Source organism: Acipenser ruthenus, chromosome 2, assembly GCF_902713425.1.
Source record: "Acipenser ruthenus chromosome 2, fAciRut3.2 maternal haplotype, whole genome shotgun sequence".
NCBI lineage: Eukaryota > Metazoa > Chordata > Actinopteri > Acipenseriformes > Acipenseridae > Acipenser > Acipenser ruthenus.
Window position 1 is genome coordinate 86,344,745 of NC_081190.1, and position 18,377 is coordinate 86,363,121.

At 41.3% G+C, this 18,377-nt stretch overlaps 1 protein-coding gene across 1 annotated transcript in view; it reads left to right on the forward strand.

Moving 5' to 3' along the window:
* The window catches only part of LOC117408741 (neuronal acetylcholine receptor subunit beta-2-like), a 31,041-nt gene that overhangs the window by 7,377 nt on the left and 5,287 nt on the right, over window positions 1-18,377 (forward strand). The window contains exons 2-3 of the mRNA XM_034014011.3: window positions 16,805-16,950; window positions 17,578-17,622. Coding sequence (XP_033869902.1) covers window positions 16,805-16,950; window positions 17,578-17,622 — 191 coding nt within the window. The remainder of the gene's footprint in view (window positions 1-16,804; window positions 16,951-17,577; window positions 17,623-18,377) is intronic.

The following is an 18,377-nucleotide window of genomic DNA, read 5'->3' on the forward strand; positions in this document are numbered from 1 at the left end:
AAACATTTAAAAGCAGTATACATCAGTTAGACTACTTTCAGAATGTGAATAGTCTGTGTCAGGAAAGCCAGTGTAGTGTTTTAAAGTTATCCGATTCATGCTTAAAGCAGATGCTTGAAACAGGTGAAGCTTGAAAAGAACTGGCCTAAAAGGAAGCCACTGCAGACGGCTGTCTTCATTATTTATAAAGAGCTTATTTTTGTAAATTGAAATTTGTAGAAAAAAATGGTTTTAAAGAAAAAGAAATCCATTTATGAACATCACTTACTATTAGTCGTTTTTTTCTTTATTTTTTTTATAAGAAAATGTATCATGCAAGCCAAGTAGAATGCTTCATGCCTCTGAGTTTGAAAAAACAGAAGATTATTACATTGTAAAGAGTTACTAACCACTGATTTAACATCTATGATTAGCTTTATTAACATTATTACTGCCCCACTCCCCTAATTTATTATTCTGATAATGTTTTCTTAACTTAATAAATACATACATGCAGTGCTATCCCGTTATAATGCGGTTGTCGGGGTCCATAATTAGGAGACTGGTCTTTTTGTGTTTCGTCTTATAATGAATATTGGCATTTTTGTTCCCGAAATGACGTATGTGCCAGTATGTCTATTACACTACTGTACCAGTGCCAAGATGTGATCACTTCAAGGAACGTGTTCTACCTTCAAAAGTACTCACTGCCAAATATCTTACGAAGAAATCTACATCACAGCATGAGTCAAGGAACCGTTACTAAGAGAGAATGTCTTGGATGGAAGCAAGCAGCATCATTCTAGATGGAATACAAACACAAGCTTAAATGCATGTAAGATAACCAATCAGATAAGCTCTTGGCAATCTCTTAGGATTGGTTAATTCGATAAAGAGGGTGAACATACCTCCTTCGGACTCTGTGTTAGGCAGATTTCAAATAAAATAGTATTTACGACATACCATAAAACTACACCTCAATTAGCATTCTTACAAGCATTGAGGAAAGCTTGGTTAAAATCCCAAACTCTCATAGTAAGATAACCCTTTCAGAGTATCTTGGAATTAACTGCATATTTTAGTTTCATTTTCACCATGAAATACGCTTTCGGAACATGCTAAATATTTGAGTAAAATAACTGTATAAAACACTTATATGACTGTTCAATATCTATAATACTCCCAGTGTTATGGTTTTACCTACAAGAACATTTCATGCCTATGTATGTTTATATTGTATTAGATTTAATACCAAACAACAACAAATATATTTTTTAGACATATCAAATTTATCTTTATCTGTTCATTAAGACTGTTATGAAAGTGTACTGTCCATTTTATCCACTAGATGTCGCTGTTGTCCATTAACCCTTAAAATGCCAGTCTTTTCAAATTCCTGATTCCAGGAAGTCTCTTTCCAGTATAATAAATTAATCAAGTCCCTTTGAAGCTTGGAGAGGATGACATTTTCGTGTGGCCTGGCAGATAAGAGGTTAGGTCTGTTTCTTTCTTTACAAAAACAAATGCAAGTTAAATGTTTTAAAGATTTGGACTATAAAACACAGACTGGCTTTCCAGTATTATGCTTCATTAAGCTCAATTCCCAATTAAATATAAAGCTTCAAAATATCATTACATGCCCCTGGGATCCGTAGCAAACAGCTATTGGTCAGAAAGCTGAGTAAACCTGTGAAGTCTTGCGTTCGTTGTAACTGCACTGTACTGAAATATTATAATGCAGATGTCTTTGAGACAGGACAAAGTAGGACACTGTGGCAAAGTGCCCGCCCCTGTGTGTATTTTGCGTGTTATGTGTTGTATGTTGCGTGTGTTAATGTTGGTGTATAGTCATTGGTACACGGGATATAAACGGGTCTGTGTTTCACGTGTATTTAAAAGTGTAGATTTGTATTTAGGCACGAGGAGGGCACAAATCACTTCACGTGCTGATTAAATGTAATATGTGAGCACGGGGTTGCACAGAATTAATTCACGTGCTGGGATTCAAGTGAATAATTAATTAGTAATTGAATCCCAGCACAACAGTATAAATAGGCACATTTTTAGTCACTCGGGGTTAGGTGTTCGGTGAGTGGAGAACGAGTGTGGAGAAGGAGAAACTAAATAATAAGAACGGAAGAACGTAAATATAAAGTAAATAGTGTTTTCACTCACCGTGTTTGTCTGTCTGTGCACTGTTTAGTTCGTTTTGTTTGTCCTTTTATTTTGGCATATAGTGCCGTGTCCTGTGTTTTGTGTTCCAACCTTTCATTTTCTGTTCTGTTCTGTTTAATTATTAAATACTGAGCGCAATCACGCGCTCAGCTTTACCAAAACCCCATCTCTCTGTCGTTTGTGTTCCTGTTTCTGGTCTGACGCCACCCACTCCGGCCGTCTTTGTGACACGTGGTGTCCTGCGTGGGATCGACAGCGCCTCCAGGACTCAGGCCAGAGCAGGAACCGCATTTTTTTGGAAAAAAAAAAAAAAAGTGTTGGATTACAAAAAAAAAAATATATAAATAAATAAAATGGGATGGAAGGAGGATAAAGAGGTGAAGGACAGGGAGGAGGAGTGCCGCCTAAGGGCCAGACATCCACGGCGATCTAACAAGCCAACGCCGGGGTGCCTCCTCTGCGACCAGGATCATCTGTTCGCCAACTGTCCCTTCCGCAGTTATGGGGAGGAGCCTGAGCGTCCACAGCCCGAGCGGGAGGAGCCTGAGCGTCCACAGCCCAAATGGGAGGAGCCTAAGCGTACACAGCCCAAATGGGAGGAGCCTGAGCGTCCACAGCCCAAATGGGAGGAGCCTGAGCGTCCACAGCCCAAGCGGAAGGAGCCCGAATGTCCTACGCCTGAGCGGGAGGAGCCCGAACGTCCTACGCCTGAGTGGGAGGAGCCCGAACGTCCTACGCCTGAGTGGGAGGAGCCCGAACGTCCTACGCCTGAGTGGGGGGAGCCCGAACGTCCACAGCCCAAAAGGGAGGAGTCGGGGCGTCCACAGCCCAACAGGGAGGAGTCGGTGCATCCACAGCCCAAAAGGGAGGAGTCGGTGCGTCCACAGCCCAAAGGGAGGCAAGTCGGGGCTTCCACAGCCCTGGGACCCAAGCCACCAGCAGAGGGAAAATGCCTGCTGGTTCAGCCCCAAGAGCCGGAAGGGGAGGAGTTACAGGCTCAACCCCCTGGAAATTTTGGGGGGGGAGAGGGGCAGGAGGCTGGTGTTCCCCAGCAGCCTCTATTCATGCTGATGAAGGCAGCACGGTGCGCACCAGCCCAGCCGCCACAGCGGAGGGAGCCAGCGCCGCCAGGAGCAGAGGAGCTGCCTCTGCCTCCGCCACCTCCACCGCTTCCTCCACTAGGAGCAGAGGAGCTGGAGCTGCCTCTGCCTCCACCACCGCCAGGAGCAGAGGAGCTGGAGCTGCCTCTGCCTCCACCACCGCCAGGAGCAGAGGAGCAGGAGTTGCCTCTGCTGCCCGTACCTCCACAGGGAGTACGGTGGCCGGAGCCCCAGAAAGGGGAGCTGCCGGCCACGAAGAAGGGGGACGAGGTCTGGAGACCACTTGCCCCAGCAGCAGTTTCGCTGCAGGAGTTCTTGTGGCCGGAGCCCCACAGGAGGGAGCTGCCGGCTACGAAGAAGGGGGAGGTCGGGGGACCACCTGCCCCCGCAGCTTTTTCGCTGCAGGACGGGACCAGCATGCTGTCAGCCGTGCCACTACCGGCAGGGGAGCTGACAGCATTTCCAGCTATGGGCCCACTGAAGCCTCCCTTCCCAGCCCGAGACTTTGGCCTGGACTGCTGGGTATTTAAGGGGGGAGGTGGCCGTTGAGGCCATGTGTGCTTTGCACAGGGGGGGGTATATGTGGCAAAGTGCCCGCCCCTGTGTGTATTTTGCATGTTATGTGTTGTATGTTGCGTGTGTTAATGTTGGTGTATAGTCATTGGTACACGGGATATAAACGGGTCTGTGTTTCACGTGTATTTAAAAGTGTAGATTTGTATTTAGGCACGAGGAGGGCACAAATCACTTCACGTGCTGATTAAATGTAATATGTGAGCACGGGGTTGCACAGAATTAATTCACGTGCTGGGATTCAAGTGAATAATTAATTAGTAATTGAATCCCAGCACAACAGTATAAATAGGCACATTTTTAGTCACTTGGGGTTAGGTGTTCGGTGAGTGGAGAACGAGTGTGGAGAAGGAGAAACTAAATAATAAGAACGGAAGAACGTAAATATAAAGTAAATAGTGTTTTCACTCACCATGTTTGTCTGTCTGTGCACTGTTTAGTTCGTTTTGTTTGTCCTTTTATTTTGGCATATAGTGCCGTGTCCTGTGTTTTGTGTTCCAACCTTTTATTTTCTGTTCTGTTCTGTTTAATTATTAAATGCTGAGCGCAATCACGCGCTCAGCTTTACCAAAACCCCATCTCTCTGTCGTTTGTGTTCCTGTTTCTGGTCTGACGCCACCCACTCCGGCCGTCTTTGTGACAGACACTCAGACAAAAAAATGAAATTGCGCGTTGTTGGCTTTGCTCAAAAGGCAATGCTTAAAGAGAGTGTGGAGTTAATGAAAAAACAGTACGTGACTGGAGAAGAAAGTGTTTATGGTCCGATGTAGAAAACATTTTGTTTGAATGGAGTACTTTAAGTGACTTTAATACATACTGTAACTTGTTCTTCATGTCAGTGCAACACAGTGGTACACTTGCAAAGTATGTGTATGGTTATGGTTCTGATTAACAAAACAAAATTAATATATTATTGTACAGCTGGAAGTTTAATGCAATTGTACTGCACCGTATGCAACGCTAAGATGTTTTGTTAACAGGTTATTAGATGGTGCACTGTTAGTTTATTGTTTTGTTTTTTGTTATTTTAATTGATGCAAGCAGCACTGTTTAATACTTTTCTTTAAATTTGTAATTCATACAACACATTTGTATAAGCCAATGCAGCTGGAACTATATTGATTAAGTATGGTTTTGGAAAGAAATGTTCAGTCACACAAAGATATGTTCTTGAAGTGTTTGCGTACTTGATAAGCTCAAATTAAATAGGTTAATACAGATGTGATGTAGGATGTATATCTTGATTTTGCGTATTGGTGCTCTGTTAATTATTATTTTTTAAATCCATTCAAGTATCAGTTGTCAGAGGTTTACACTGTTACTACTGGAATTTACAGTAGTAGTATTATATCTATATTTTGATGTATTTTGACACTGTACTTAAATTGACTTGAACCAATTATTTTGAAATTTTGAAAAATGGAAAAATGGAGTTTCTATTAGCAGCTTAACTAAAAACGAAAAACAACACTGTAAAATTATTAATTAAATAATTAATTACTATTAATGGAATGGGTACAAAAGGGAGGGAAATAACTGCTGATTCTAAATTTATATATATATATATATATATATATATATATATATATATATATACTGCTGTGCAAAAGTCTTAGACACATTCAAGAGTTACAAGTCTTAGACACATTCAGGAATTACATATATACCAATGTTATGAGCATCAACAATTTACTCAAAGCCTCCACTGGTGTTTTCCACTATTATAACAACTTAGACTGCTATTAATACAGCTTAGTTTTGGTGAGGAAACCAAGCTTATCATTTAGTAATCTTTAATTCACATTGAACAGAATCTTAAAAAAAAAACTTGTGATCTTGTTAAAAACTTGTGATCACAACAACTCAAAGTAAACTATACACAAGCAGTTAATATGAAGTGTCGTAGTAGCTAATCCATCACATTTACCCAGTGGTTCTCAACAGGGGGCGCGCGAGAAGCGTCAAAAAAATAAAAATAAAAAAGTAAAACGTTTCTTTTTTTATTTAAACTGTATACGTGACATGACATTCTGTAGATGGCGCGGGTTGATTCTATGGTAGTATTACAGCAGGTTGATTCTATGGTAGTATAACCCCCCCCCCCTCAAAATGTGCAAAATGTCAGACTTTTTCACAGCAGTGTGTGTATTTATATAAAAGAATAAAAAAGAAAGTCTCCATAGCAACTATAGCTCCAACTAGGTTGCTTCATGTTTACAAATTTGTTAATGACATTTTTAATGTTGAGGTTTTCAGAAGTTGCTTTTTGAATATATAAAAGTGCCAAAGCAGAAAGTCTCTCTTCCTTCATTGAACAGCGCAAGTAGTTTTTAATGAGTTTAAGACGGCTGAAACTGTGTTCTGCTTGAGCGCTGCTTACTGGTATGGTTACATAAATTTGATGCAAGATACACAAGTTGGGAAATGCTGCATGTCATTAGCAATAAGGAAAGGAAGACACTGATTTGTGGAAAGATCTGCATCACCTTGATCTGCAAAGAGATCCTTGTAGATTCCTCGAAAAGAAGAGTACTCATCAACCACATCATCAGCTAACAAATCGTCGCTGTAAAAATGTGCCAAGTTATTCACCTTCTCCAAAGAGTTCAAGTCAAAAAACCTTTCTTCAAACTGCTTTGAAAAGAATAAAACATATCCACTTTGAAACGTTCTCTGCTGTTTGTAATGAGTTTGTCTGAAGCCATTTCGCACTTTTTTGTTCCTGATACAATGTTGTTGCATTACACTCTGTAGCAAATTCATTTGGGGATCTCTCCATGTCTTCGAAGGCTTTTTCTGAGTGTACATATTTTGTATGTGTAGCACAGGTGTTAATGAGCTTGAGGACTGTATTCAGGTCAATCGATTCTTCTTGAAGATAATTTGATAGGACAAATGTTGTTTTCAAGATAATGTTCCAAAACGTTAACATGAACTTATTAGTATCCGATATAGCCAACAAACCCTGAGCTTCAGCAGCTACTTTTGGCGCAGTGCCCTTGAGCTCCCCTGATACAGTTCTGTGAAGGGCTTCAGTAATTGTGAGCATGCTTTGCAGCACTGCATTAGTAGCTTGTTTTCTTGATGCTCACCTTGTATTTGAAAGCCTCTTTAGTGTAAGAACAGTACCATTCAGTATTTTATGTTGTTCTTCTTCCAAAATGTTATGTCTTGGAAGACTTGACGTCAGAAAGGAGTAGTGCGTTTCTATAGTCCCGAAAAAAAAAGTTTAGCGCCGGGGGACACTGAGGCTGTATCAGTTAGAATGAAATTCAAGTTGTGCACACAGCAGTGAACATAAATTGCCTTTGAGCTGCAGGCGCCCTTGACTCTTGCTTGGAGCCATGAAAGGTGGCCAGACATAGTCCTGGCTCTGTCATAAGCTTGGCCATGCATGAAGCTAACAAAAAAAATATTTTTTTTGTGAGCGTGTGTATCAATAAATCATAGACCGCCTCAGCATCGCTGCTCCACAGCTTGTCAAATTTTATAGTGTTCAACGCTGTTGCCAGTTTTAGTAACATACCTCAATGATAAGGAAAATTGATCCACTCTGGTAATATCAGTCATGGAATCCACAATAACCAAAAATAATTTTACGAGTTTGACCGCTTCAGTTAATATTTTTAAAGTTTCCTGTGCAGGAGATGCTATAAACTTGTTCTGCATGTGGTGGCTTAGATATGTTTCCTTTGGGTTAGAGAGTTTCAAATGCTGGTCCAAGACAGTCGTATTTCGACATAACACTTCCAGAAAATTGCCCTAGTTAGTGCCCGGAGCCCCTAATACGGCATATTCTCTGTGACCCCTAAACGCCAAACCCTGCTTGGCTAAGAATAGTTTAGCATCTACAAGCCTTTTCAGTATGTGACGATTCTTCGTTGTATGCTCTCTTTCTGCTTTCACAAGTCCTGTAATTACAGTATGGTCTTTACTAATCCAATATTTAGTCATGAGAAATGTTTTTTCAGCTTCACGATGGATTAAAGATTTTTCATGTTTTTCTATCCTTTCTGTTGCCTTGCGAAAATGTGAAAATCCCTGATTAGGATCAGCCCGTGTCAGAATAATGTATTCACTTTTTCTGTCTGCAAATAGCCAGCAACAGAAGCAATTTAAGTGGCATGACTTTGAGTAAACAAGCCAGTGTCTGTCTACGGTGCAGGTACCACTCGCCACATCCGTGTACCAAGAAACCTTAAAACATTCGAAGATAATCGTCGCTTGGGATGTTTGAATACTTGTATTTAAGGCCCAAATTGGATTAGAACGTGCACTGTGGCAAGCATCAGAGGCTGATCTTTAACAAGGTAGGGATCTGTCGGATACAGTTCATGTGAATTAAGTTTGAATAACACGTCCTTCTCATCTGACTGACTACCATACCATTTTTTCATCACAGTCATTATCAGAGGTCTCTGAGTCACTTACAGGAGGCCTTTCACATGTGTCTTGGTAGCCGGTGGCCCGTTCATCTGCAGATCCACTCGTTGATGCTTAGTTTGTGTTATCGCTCACAGCAGGCGCTTCATTCTGAGGTGTCCTTGAATTTTTCAGGAAGAAGTTGTTTAAGGGAGTACAGGAGGAAACTGAAGCAAATTGTTTTTTTGCTTCTTTTTCTCCTTGCTTTTCAGCACCCGATTTATATTTTCTTCCGTCCATTGCTACTAGACAGTCGACACGCTGTGACATCATGTCCCCTGACAATAAAGATGTGCAACAACAGGGATATGCACACAATAACGCAGTTTCTTCCTGAGTGAGGTTGAGAAGTTACGGACGAAGGAGAGCTGATGTATGTAGTCTGGTTTCACAATAAAGTTAACGTTGTTAGCAAGCTTTATTAAGCATATGACGGCAACAGTATTCAAGGGCATGTTTGGAGGTGTATTTTTCTAAGTGTGTGTTCGGCCCACCAACCTTCATTTTCAGGGCCAGGGGGGGTGGTCGCCCACCGCGCCCACCTGCTGACTCCGCTACTGGACATTGTGACTGCTGACTCCCCTGACTCATTTTGGAAGACTGTAATTCTTCTGCATCTGTTTCTGTTATGTAATTCTCCCTAATATGTCACATCAAATTACCCCATCACAAACTGTCATTTGAATTCAGGTCTTCTGTCAGCTATTGTACAAGGCAGAAGCACATTTAGTCTTTATGTCTTTATAAACATGCCAATTACACCAGACAGCCTTAAGAAGTTCTGTGACAAGTGGATTTTTTTTTTTTTGTAATAATTTTTTCTTTGACAAACAACAGCTTCTGCCATGTTTCTGTTGCAGTTTGACCAACTTCAATGGATGGATTTTACAAGGGCATTACATTATTTTTCTTTTTGGAAAACAGTGACAGGGTTTTACCGTCACCACTTTGCAAAGTATGAAACATGTCTCTGGTGATTTTTTTTTAATTTTTTTAAAATTTTGAAACATTGGGTAGAAGGAGGAAAGATATGAAGCGTTTCAGTTGTCATTGTGTGGCATCCCGCTTCACATTTTGAGGGGTACATTTTTGTTCTTTTGGATCATTCAACCTGCTTGCAACTATTAACGCAGGCAGGTTTTTGGCATGGTTGCAGTTTTTTGGCTTGGCTGGTCTTTATGTTTACACCCATACTGATATTGTGTGATGGGGTGCCAGCTCACCCCTATAATTTGTGGTGGTGAGCCTTAAGTGCTTAATTGGTAATTATTGGTTTATTGGGCTCCAGCCACAGCCTATAAAAGGCAGGTGAAATCCTTTGTTAGAGAGGTGTGGTTTGGTTTTGGAGAGAAGCAAAGTGAGTGTTTCCTGTGAAAGAGTGCATATATAAATGCTTGTTTAATTTGATTTATTTTTGTTCCGTGTTTTGTTGAAAACCTTTGTTTTGGGTTTATACCTTTTGTTTGGCCCTCGTGCCTTTTTATATTGTAGTTTTTGTCAATTAAAGTATTTTTGTTTCACTGCATTTTCTGTCTCTGAGTCTTCCCTCTGTGACTATCCTGCCACATATTGTCAACTGTTTTTGGCATTTTTGGTTGGAAAGAAATCAATACAGTAAGGTTACATTGTAAGAGATTATGAAATAGATCTAAAGTACTTTTAGTACCTGCCCAGTCCTCAGTCCCTAAATGGTATAATTTAATTGATCTGGTCTCTTCTTATAATTAAATATCTGTGTGCACATGTTAATCAGTAAAACAGTTTTAGGTAGATCTTATGAAACTTTATTCCTAATTTTGAGGCTGGATTTAGGAGCATAACATTGAAAACTGAAGTAATATGTCTTTCTCAAAGAGTTAATTAACTTGTATTAAAGTTTATTTCATGCATTTGAAAAAGAGACACGTTTTTATTATTTCATTTAGAATTTGTGTATCCCAGGTAGGTAATTAGACCATGGGGTGCCAGAAAACATTAAAAGTAGGTCCAGATTCAAGGTTTTGGCCTTAGTACACGTTTCGGACATCATTTTATGCATATATACTGTAAATGCATATTTTGCAACTTGTATCGGCTCAATCTGCTACCACACATCCCTTCTAAATAGGAACTGTACTATGCGTACAGCTGTTATTTCACATGCCAGCAGTGGGTTCAAGTCAGGACAGCTGAATGGATGAATTCCTTTATTATCAAGACACCTTTTTGTGTTTCTGATATCTGAAGTGATGGTGGAACAGAATGGTCCTGTCAATAAGTCACCAATCCCATTTGGTGTCATGCAGCCCATTGATCATGAACTCCCTCCAGAATGCTTTGCAGTTCCCCAAATGATGTCTTGTAAACTTGTAAGGCCACTTTACTAGTTTGCTGCACAAGGATGGCCAGATCTAATCAATGAAACCTGACTTCTGTGGTCCACATCAGTGGACTGTGGAGCAATGCAACTGAGTCATATAATGAGATACATACTGTTTAAATCAGATGGACTGGCTGAGTGAACGGTATAATGGGGCTGTGAGCGCAGATTGGCCACATGAGGACATACTGTCCATCGCCACCACTGAGGAGGTGGACAAACAGGAGCTGGCGTACCTGTCTGAGGACATGGAGTCTGACAGCACCTCCCCTGTGGTTAAGCTCTCCCTGTTGGCAGAGCTTATACCGCTAATCAAGAGGGCCACTGCAATCTTGCAAGTACCCTGGCCAACAAAAGGGGAAACAAGGCAGTCGATTTTCGACGACAAGCCTACCGCCTCTCCCATATCCTCCCCAGTTCACCCCAATTTTCTTTTTGAAATCCAGCCTTTGTGGGACCGTCCAACAACAGCTCCTGCTGTTTCCTGGTCGATGGACCATTTTCTGCTGGTTGATGCTTCTATTGCGACCTTGTTCCAGGCACCTAATTTAGTGCTCCTAACTAAGGACACTGCCTGCCCTAACAAGCAGTGCCGGGTCTCTGAGGTGCTCCTCAAGAGAGCCTATTCAGCCAGTGTGTTCGCCGCATGGCTAGGGAATTATGACAGTATCCTGGTAGCCTACCAGTCGCATTTGCTGCTCCGTGTGTCCAAGCTCAACGGACAGGCTATAGGTAGAAACCTGGCTGCGCTGGTAGCTGCACGTAGACAGCTTAGGCTTTCCCAGGCACGCATACCTGACGAGGACAATGCACCACTGTTGGATGCTCCGATTACTCCAGGGCATAGGTTTGGTCCTGTAGTCAACGAGATGCTGCAGCGTTGTCACCGCGCACGGGAATCCACTAAGGAGCTGGTTCGCCTGTTTCTCAAGTGACCACCTCCAGTATGTAAACCAGCGGCAAATTGCTGCTCTAGGCCCCAGCAGCCTCAAAGACCATGGGCAGCCGGCTGCTCCCGCTGCCAGAGGTGGTGTTCAGAACCGGCCCAGTGCGGAGGCAGAAGTCGCAGGCCAAGCAACAGGCTAAGCAGCAGTCCTAGGAATTTGCTGCCACAGGCCCAGAGTCCCTTCTCAGGGAGCCATATGGACTATTGGCGTCAGAGTTGCGTCGCACAGTGAAGAACTTATCTGAAGCAGCAGAGAGGAGCAGCAACTGGCTGTGGTTGAGACAGAAAGATTCTGGCTGGGGATCTCAAGCACAATAGAAAGAAAGAAACGCTGATGTACAGGTAAGTAAGCTGGGCTGAGTTGAGTGGGGGACGGAGGGGGGTGATGCTGGGACGCCAGAATCACCGTCGAGCCCTCTTGAGGTGTCGTGGGCTAGTCGACGAAACACTGAGGATGGAAGGTGCCCACTTGAGGACCCCAGAGATGTACCCTACTTAGCTCAATCCAGACGGTTGTCATGCTGATGTGCTGGGGAGGCCGCACTGTGGTTGATCCCCGGAGCCAGCATCGCAGCCGTTGTGTGTGCTGATGTGCCTGGGAGGCAAAATAAGCTTATCCCTGGAGCCAGCATTACACTTCAGCCATTAACACCAGACAGAAGGATATCTACATCATCATATGGAAGGAAACGTAAAAGGATGGAAACACATATGGATCACATTAGTTTACTGTAAAGCTACGTCTTAGTTGGTGCTTATCTTGGCGAGAGCCAAGTTCAAATCAGCATGAAGTTTTAACATCTACTCTTGTGTAATGGAAATCAAATCGGGGTGACAAACTGGGCAGTGTACCTTCTCTCACGGAGAGTTCCCAGCAGGTCAGAGTGGAAGCTTCACCCCGAGGTGGTGAGACTCATCTGGGAGAGGTTCGGGAGAGAAGAGATAGATCTCTTTGCCTCCCAGGAATCAACCCACTGTCCCCTCTGGTTCTCCATAATATGAGGCAGGGACCCACTGGCAATAGATGCCGTGGCACACCAGTGGCCAATGCTTCTGTTATACGCCTTTCCACCACTCGCCCTGCTCCCACTGTGTCTGGAGAAAATAAGGCAGGACCAGGCCATGGTGCTCCTAGTAGACCCTTATTGGCCCAGATACTCTGGTTTTCAACCCTGATGCAGCTCCTGAGCAGCCAGTCATGGTGCCATGACCTGCTCAGTCAGGCATGAGGGACCTTATGGCATCCCGACCCATCGAGCCTGCAGCTCTGGGTCTGGCCCCTGAATGGCTGCATTTGAGCCGCCTGGGACTTTCCAACAGGGTTATTGACACCCTGCAGAATGCCAGAGCACCGTCCATGCGTTCCCAGTATGGGAACGAGTGGGATGTTTTCCAGACGTGGTGTCTGCCTCGTGGGTTTGACCCCACGACTTGTCCCATGGCAGTAATAATGCAATTTATGCAGGACCAATTTGATGAGGGGAAATCTCCCTCAATGTTAAAGGTCTATCTGGCAGCTGTTTCAGCTTGCCATGTCAAGATTTACTTGGTCTCCCCAGGAGCTCACTTCCTGGCAGGGCAATTTTTAAAAGTGTTTCGGCAGCTTTGTCCGCCTATGACAGACATTATCCCTCACTGGAGGCTTAATGCTTAATGCACTCATGAAGCCTCCATTTGAGCCCCTGCATTCAGCTGAGCTGAAATTATATAATTTAAAGTGGCAAAGTGAGATGCAGGCATTCTCGATAGCGAAAGCTAGGAAAAAGGTTACACTGTACCAATCCTGCCTTTTTGCAGAAGATCTCAGCATTTCATGTCAACCAGTCTGTGGAACTGGAGGCTTTCCATCCACCTCTTTTCCAGTCTCACAGAGAGCGACAGCTCCATACCCTCTGCCCAGTTCAGGCCCTGGCAAACTACGTTGACAGAACAAAAAATTGGAGGCAGGCAATTTTTTGTCTGCTATAGGGCAAAGTCTCATGTTCAAGCCCTGTCTAAGCAGTGGCTGTCCATGTGGATAGCAGACACAGTCAGGACTGCCTATGAGCTGGCCAACTTGCGCCTTCCAGAAAAGCTCACTGCCCATTACACCAGGGGCATGGCAACTTTGTGGGCTTTATTCCAGGGTGCATCTGTCGGAGATATAAATATTAATATTGAATAATAATATAATGCGCGTCATACTGAATGTTCCAGTCAATACACACACATGGCTGCACAGCGAGCTTACCAATTTGTTTTTCATTTTTTTTTTATTTATTTTTTTATTTGTCAGCTGTCTGCATGTTAATCATACACTGCAAACTAATACATCAACAATATCTAGACAACCATTTTAAACTTCCCACCTCTGACTCACATTTTACGTCATTGTACAGTATGAGGAATTCACTAATCGTGAAGCCGGTATTTCTTTGACTCCATTGCCGTAGTAACCAAATGCACGGCATTGACGCCAGACTGTGTACAGCTACCTTAGCGTTGCTTTGACTTGATAAAAGTATGAAATGACAGGGGAGGAAAAGGAAAATAAAATGCATATTTTTTATGGTAGGCAGTCAAATACACGATTCCTGTGAAAGTCGTTAAATTGTGAATTTTTCGTGGCCCTACATATAAGGCTAGTATGATCTGTGCTCAGTCTGTATCTAGTTATTACCTCATCCTCCTCACACAGTCCTAGTAGTGTCTGCCTGGTCCTAAATACTCTCTCCCTGACTCTTCTTCTCGCTCTCCTATGCAGCTCTTCTTCTGGTTCTGTGACACCACCTGGTTTCAATAAGCGGTACTTTTAACACACGCTGAGGCACCTAGTAAAGTTAGCACCCTTAAGTGAATATGGTTTGCATATCAAATACCTGCCTTGCAGTATTTTGTGACATAATTTGCATGCATTAACATTATTCATTCTATTTAAATGACTCGAACGCGGTACTTGAACGCGCTGGGTTGCCTGCCACTGGTTAGTGAATACAGCAGGTGTACAAAGCACACAGTAAAGGGGCTCTTTAGTGAATGAGGCCCATAGTGAGTAAATGAATAACCCAAAACCTTATCTGGAGCACAGATAGTGAGAACTTCATTGCAGGTTGTCTGTTCAACGTTGTTTTGTATTTTTTTTTTAATTGATTAAAACATAACGTTAATTGAACAGCATTACAAGGCCTAACAGGTTTGAACAAATGGGCAATACAGTGAGTGTGGCAACATAACCATTACTAAAAATCTAATAAAATGTTAGCAATCAATAATGTTTTCAGTTCAAGAATTGCAGTCTGTATTATCTTCAGTTCTCTATAGGAGTCAAAGGTTAAGCATTTCCATTACTTATGAATATCTTGCTGGCAGGAAAGTGAGGGATGTAAATAGCATTGCTTTATATTGGTGAACATTGGTTCTGAAGGAATACAAGGGTGGCATTACATGGGGTGCTACATAAGGAAGAGGAGAACGGTACATCATTATTATAATGCAGATCAACTTTAAATTCAAACTCATTCAGACTGAAGTTTTAAATAGATAGTAAAAAACCAAATATACAGTATTTAGGGATTCTTACTAATACCACTGTACGATTTTCTTTTACATTTCAGAATATATTGTTATACCAGCTGATGCCAGATCATCACAAAATGGGTTTACATTTTACATTTTGTCACGTTAGTCTACTTTTCAGTATTTCATTTGCGGTTTCTTTATAAATACACTATTATTGGAGCAGCTTGGGTGTCACAAAGTGTAAACTAGAAGTCTAATTTCTTTTTTGTATTACTATTGTATTCATGCATCTTAAAATATAAACATTTCTGGGATTACTCATGCTGTTGTTCACTGCTGCATTCTGTTGTTCACTGCTGCATTCTGTTGTTTACTGCTGCATTCTGTTGTTCACTGCTGCATTCTGTTGTTCACTGCTGCATTCTGTTGTTTACTGCTGCATTCTGTTGTTCACTGCTGCATTCTGTTGTTCACTGCTGCATTCTGTTGTTCACTGCTGCATTCTGTTAAGACGTTCTTGCCTTTTATTAACGTGCGTTTTCACAGTCAAAGAAATTTGCTCCAAGTTGGATCCAATTAATTGGAAGCCCTGTTTTCATGACCAAAGATACTTTAAAGAAATTTGATCAAAGAAACTGGATCCAATTTCTTTGGCCGTGAATACGCACCTTTCTAATCTGTAATTCTTTTTAATGCATCTTTTAGCAGATTCTAGAATATTCACCATCGCCCACATCCTTTTCTGTGACAGAGTGATGTGGCTCTAGTAGTCCATGCGGTTTTTAAAATGCCTTACTGTACAAATCCGGAAGTTGTTACTGTTAAAAGCCCATGATAAGTGTATTCTTAGTATCACTGAATGTTTTACATCTTGCAGTGGTTATTGAAACTAAGGCCTATTAACAATCATGTTCAGTAAAATATTTAATGGTTTACTTTTCATCCCTGTCCAGTTTAGTTGTATTTGGTAGCCCATATTCACAAAGTTTTGTGCCTGTTCAATTGAAACCTGATTAGACATCAAGAGGCACATGATGGGGATTATCAGACCCATCAGATCTGTGCAACATACTAATGAAAGGCTGATCTTATGTACCCGTCGCATCACTTTCAAGAACATTTTCAGCATACTGGGAATGCAATTTATGGAATGGCCTTTTTTCAGTATGTATGTCTTACATGCATGTGTTACCTATATCTTCAGTGCTACTCATCAAACTGTGTTTAAACTTGGTATGCATAGTGTTTACCACACATTCCTAAGATTCCTTGAATACTGTTTATAGAGACCTATAGCGCTTAAGAACATAATAACAAGATCAAATTTATGAACAAGAGGAGGCCAATCGAACCATTAATACTTCCGGTTCCAAGTTAATGATCTCAAAACAGGCGTCTTAAAGGATCCAAAATATTTAGCTATCAACAAAATGGCTAGGTAACACATTCCATAACCCTCACCACTCTGTGTAAAGAAGTGTCTCCTACTCTCTGTCCTAAGCCTGTCTCCTCTTCATTTTTGTGTCATCTGGACCTGGTTTCTCTGCTGTGCTTAAAGTATTAGTTAAGGTTAAATTTGTCAACTCCTTTTAGGAGTTTAAAAACTTCTATAACATGGCTTACAATAATACCTTGAAAGTTGGCTTGATTTTATTCAAATTTGCATGAATTATTTATACTGTACATATAAATTGCACCAGTATGGTGTTTAATGACACTTACAGTTGATGTTCTGTTTTGTATTTTATCCAGCTGCTGATGCTGCTGATGCTGAAGAACGGCTGGTGAATAGCCTGTTGGGTCCAGATCGATACAACAAGCTCATCAGGCCTGCAGTAAACAGAAGCCAGTTAGTAACTATAGCAATTAAAGTATCGCTTTCACAGCTCATAAGTGTGGTAAGTGGTGAGCAAGAAAGAAAAAATGATGAGCCACATGTGGATAACTTAATTATAGGGAACATAAAAAGCTAAACAAAAAAGATAGAAAGTACCAACTATGCATGGATGAGTAAATGCTAATACCATTACATTGTCAGGGTATTGCTTTGATTTCCTTCAGTCTGAATTACCTCTCCATGTTTTACCATCACTGCAGTCAAAGATGGCTTTCCATTTGTGTACATAATGTATACAACTAATTAAAACATACTTGTTATATACATATATATATATATATATATATATATATATATATATATATATATATATATATATATATATATATATATATTACTTTTTCAATATAAATATTTTTTTTATGTTTCTATGTTTAAATCAGGAAATTGGAATATTTTAGGTATAACCTTGCTTGTTTTCAGTTATTCTAGGACAGCTGATAGTATTAAAGTAATCCACTTGGGTTAATCTATTTTGAGGGGCAACATAAAACACTGTAGCAAATGGAAATTGAAAACAAATGTTTGAAGTAATCCCACAAGGAGAAATGATTTTCCTGTATGTCTGAATTACCCAATCTGCAAATCCTATAAAACCTTACAAATGTATTCTTGCTGTTTTTGATAGAATGAAAGGGAGCAGATCATGACAACAAATGTCTGGCTCACCCAGGTTGGTATAATATCTGCATTCTTCTTCTTAATAATACAGTGTATTTTGTTTGAAGTGATGATATGTCTATTATACTGTTTTTATAATTATGTCTGGAAGGGCAACACAATGTCACAACTAATTAGACCATAATGTAAATGTTGTCCCTAGTACTATCATTTAATATCAAAGAAATACTTACAAAGCATACAAAATGTCCAGACATTTTGGTCTCTCCGTTTTTTAGTTTTTATTATTAAATATCAAAGTGTAACGCTTAGTTTGTTTTATTGTATTTGTTGAAAATCAAGATGTACCATGACATAATTAAATGGAGCAGTTTAAAATTGTTTAGGTTACCTTGTAAAGGCACAACCGTGTGGTTTGCAAGGGTAGTCATACAGTCAGGGGAGTGCATAACCTGGCTTTGTGAAGTTGCCAATATTTGCTAGGGATTCCACATTGGTTCTGGCGCTCCCACAGGACTTACTCTTCATCGCGCTACAGTGGACCCATCTAGCCAGGCGCTCGGCGAGCTCAAAGCAGACACCTGCAAGGCCGGCCTTTGTTTTCCAAGGGCCAGTAGCTCATCGACATTCGCTGTAGGGCTCATGGGTGTAAAGAGGTGGCTTGGTCTAGGGATTGGAGGACTGACCTTCAGTTCTCTTGAGCTGTTGTGGGGGGTTGCTACGGTGAGGGAACATAATTGATCATTCTAAACTGGTTTAGTCTTTAACTGTCTTGTTACTGTACTTATTTGTTTTAAATATGATTTG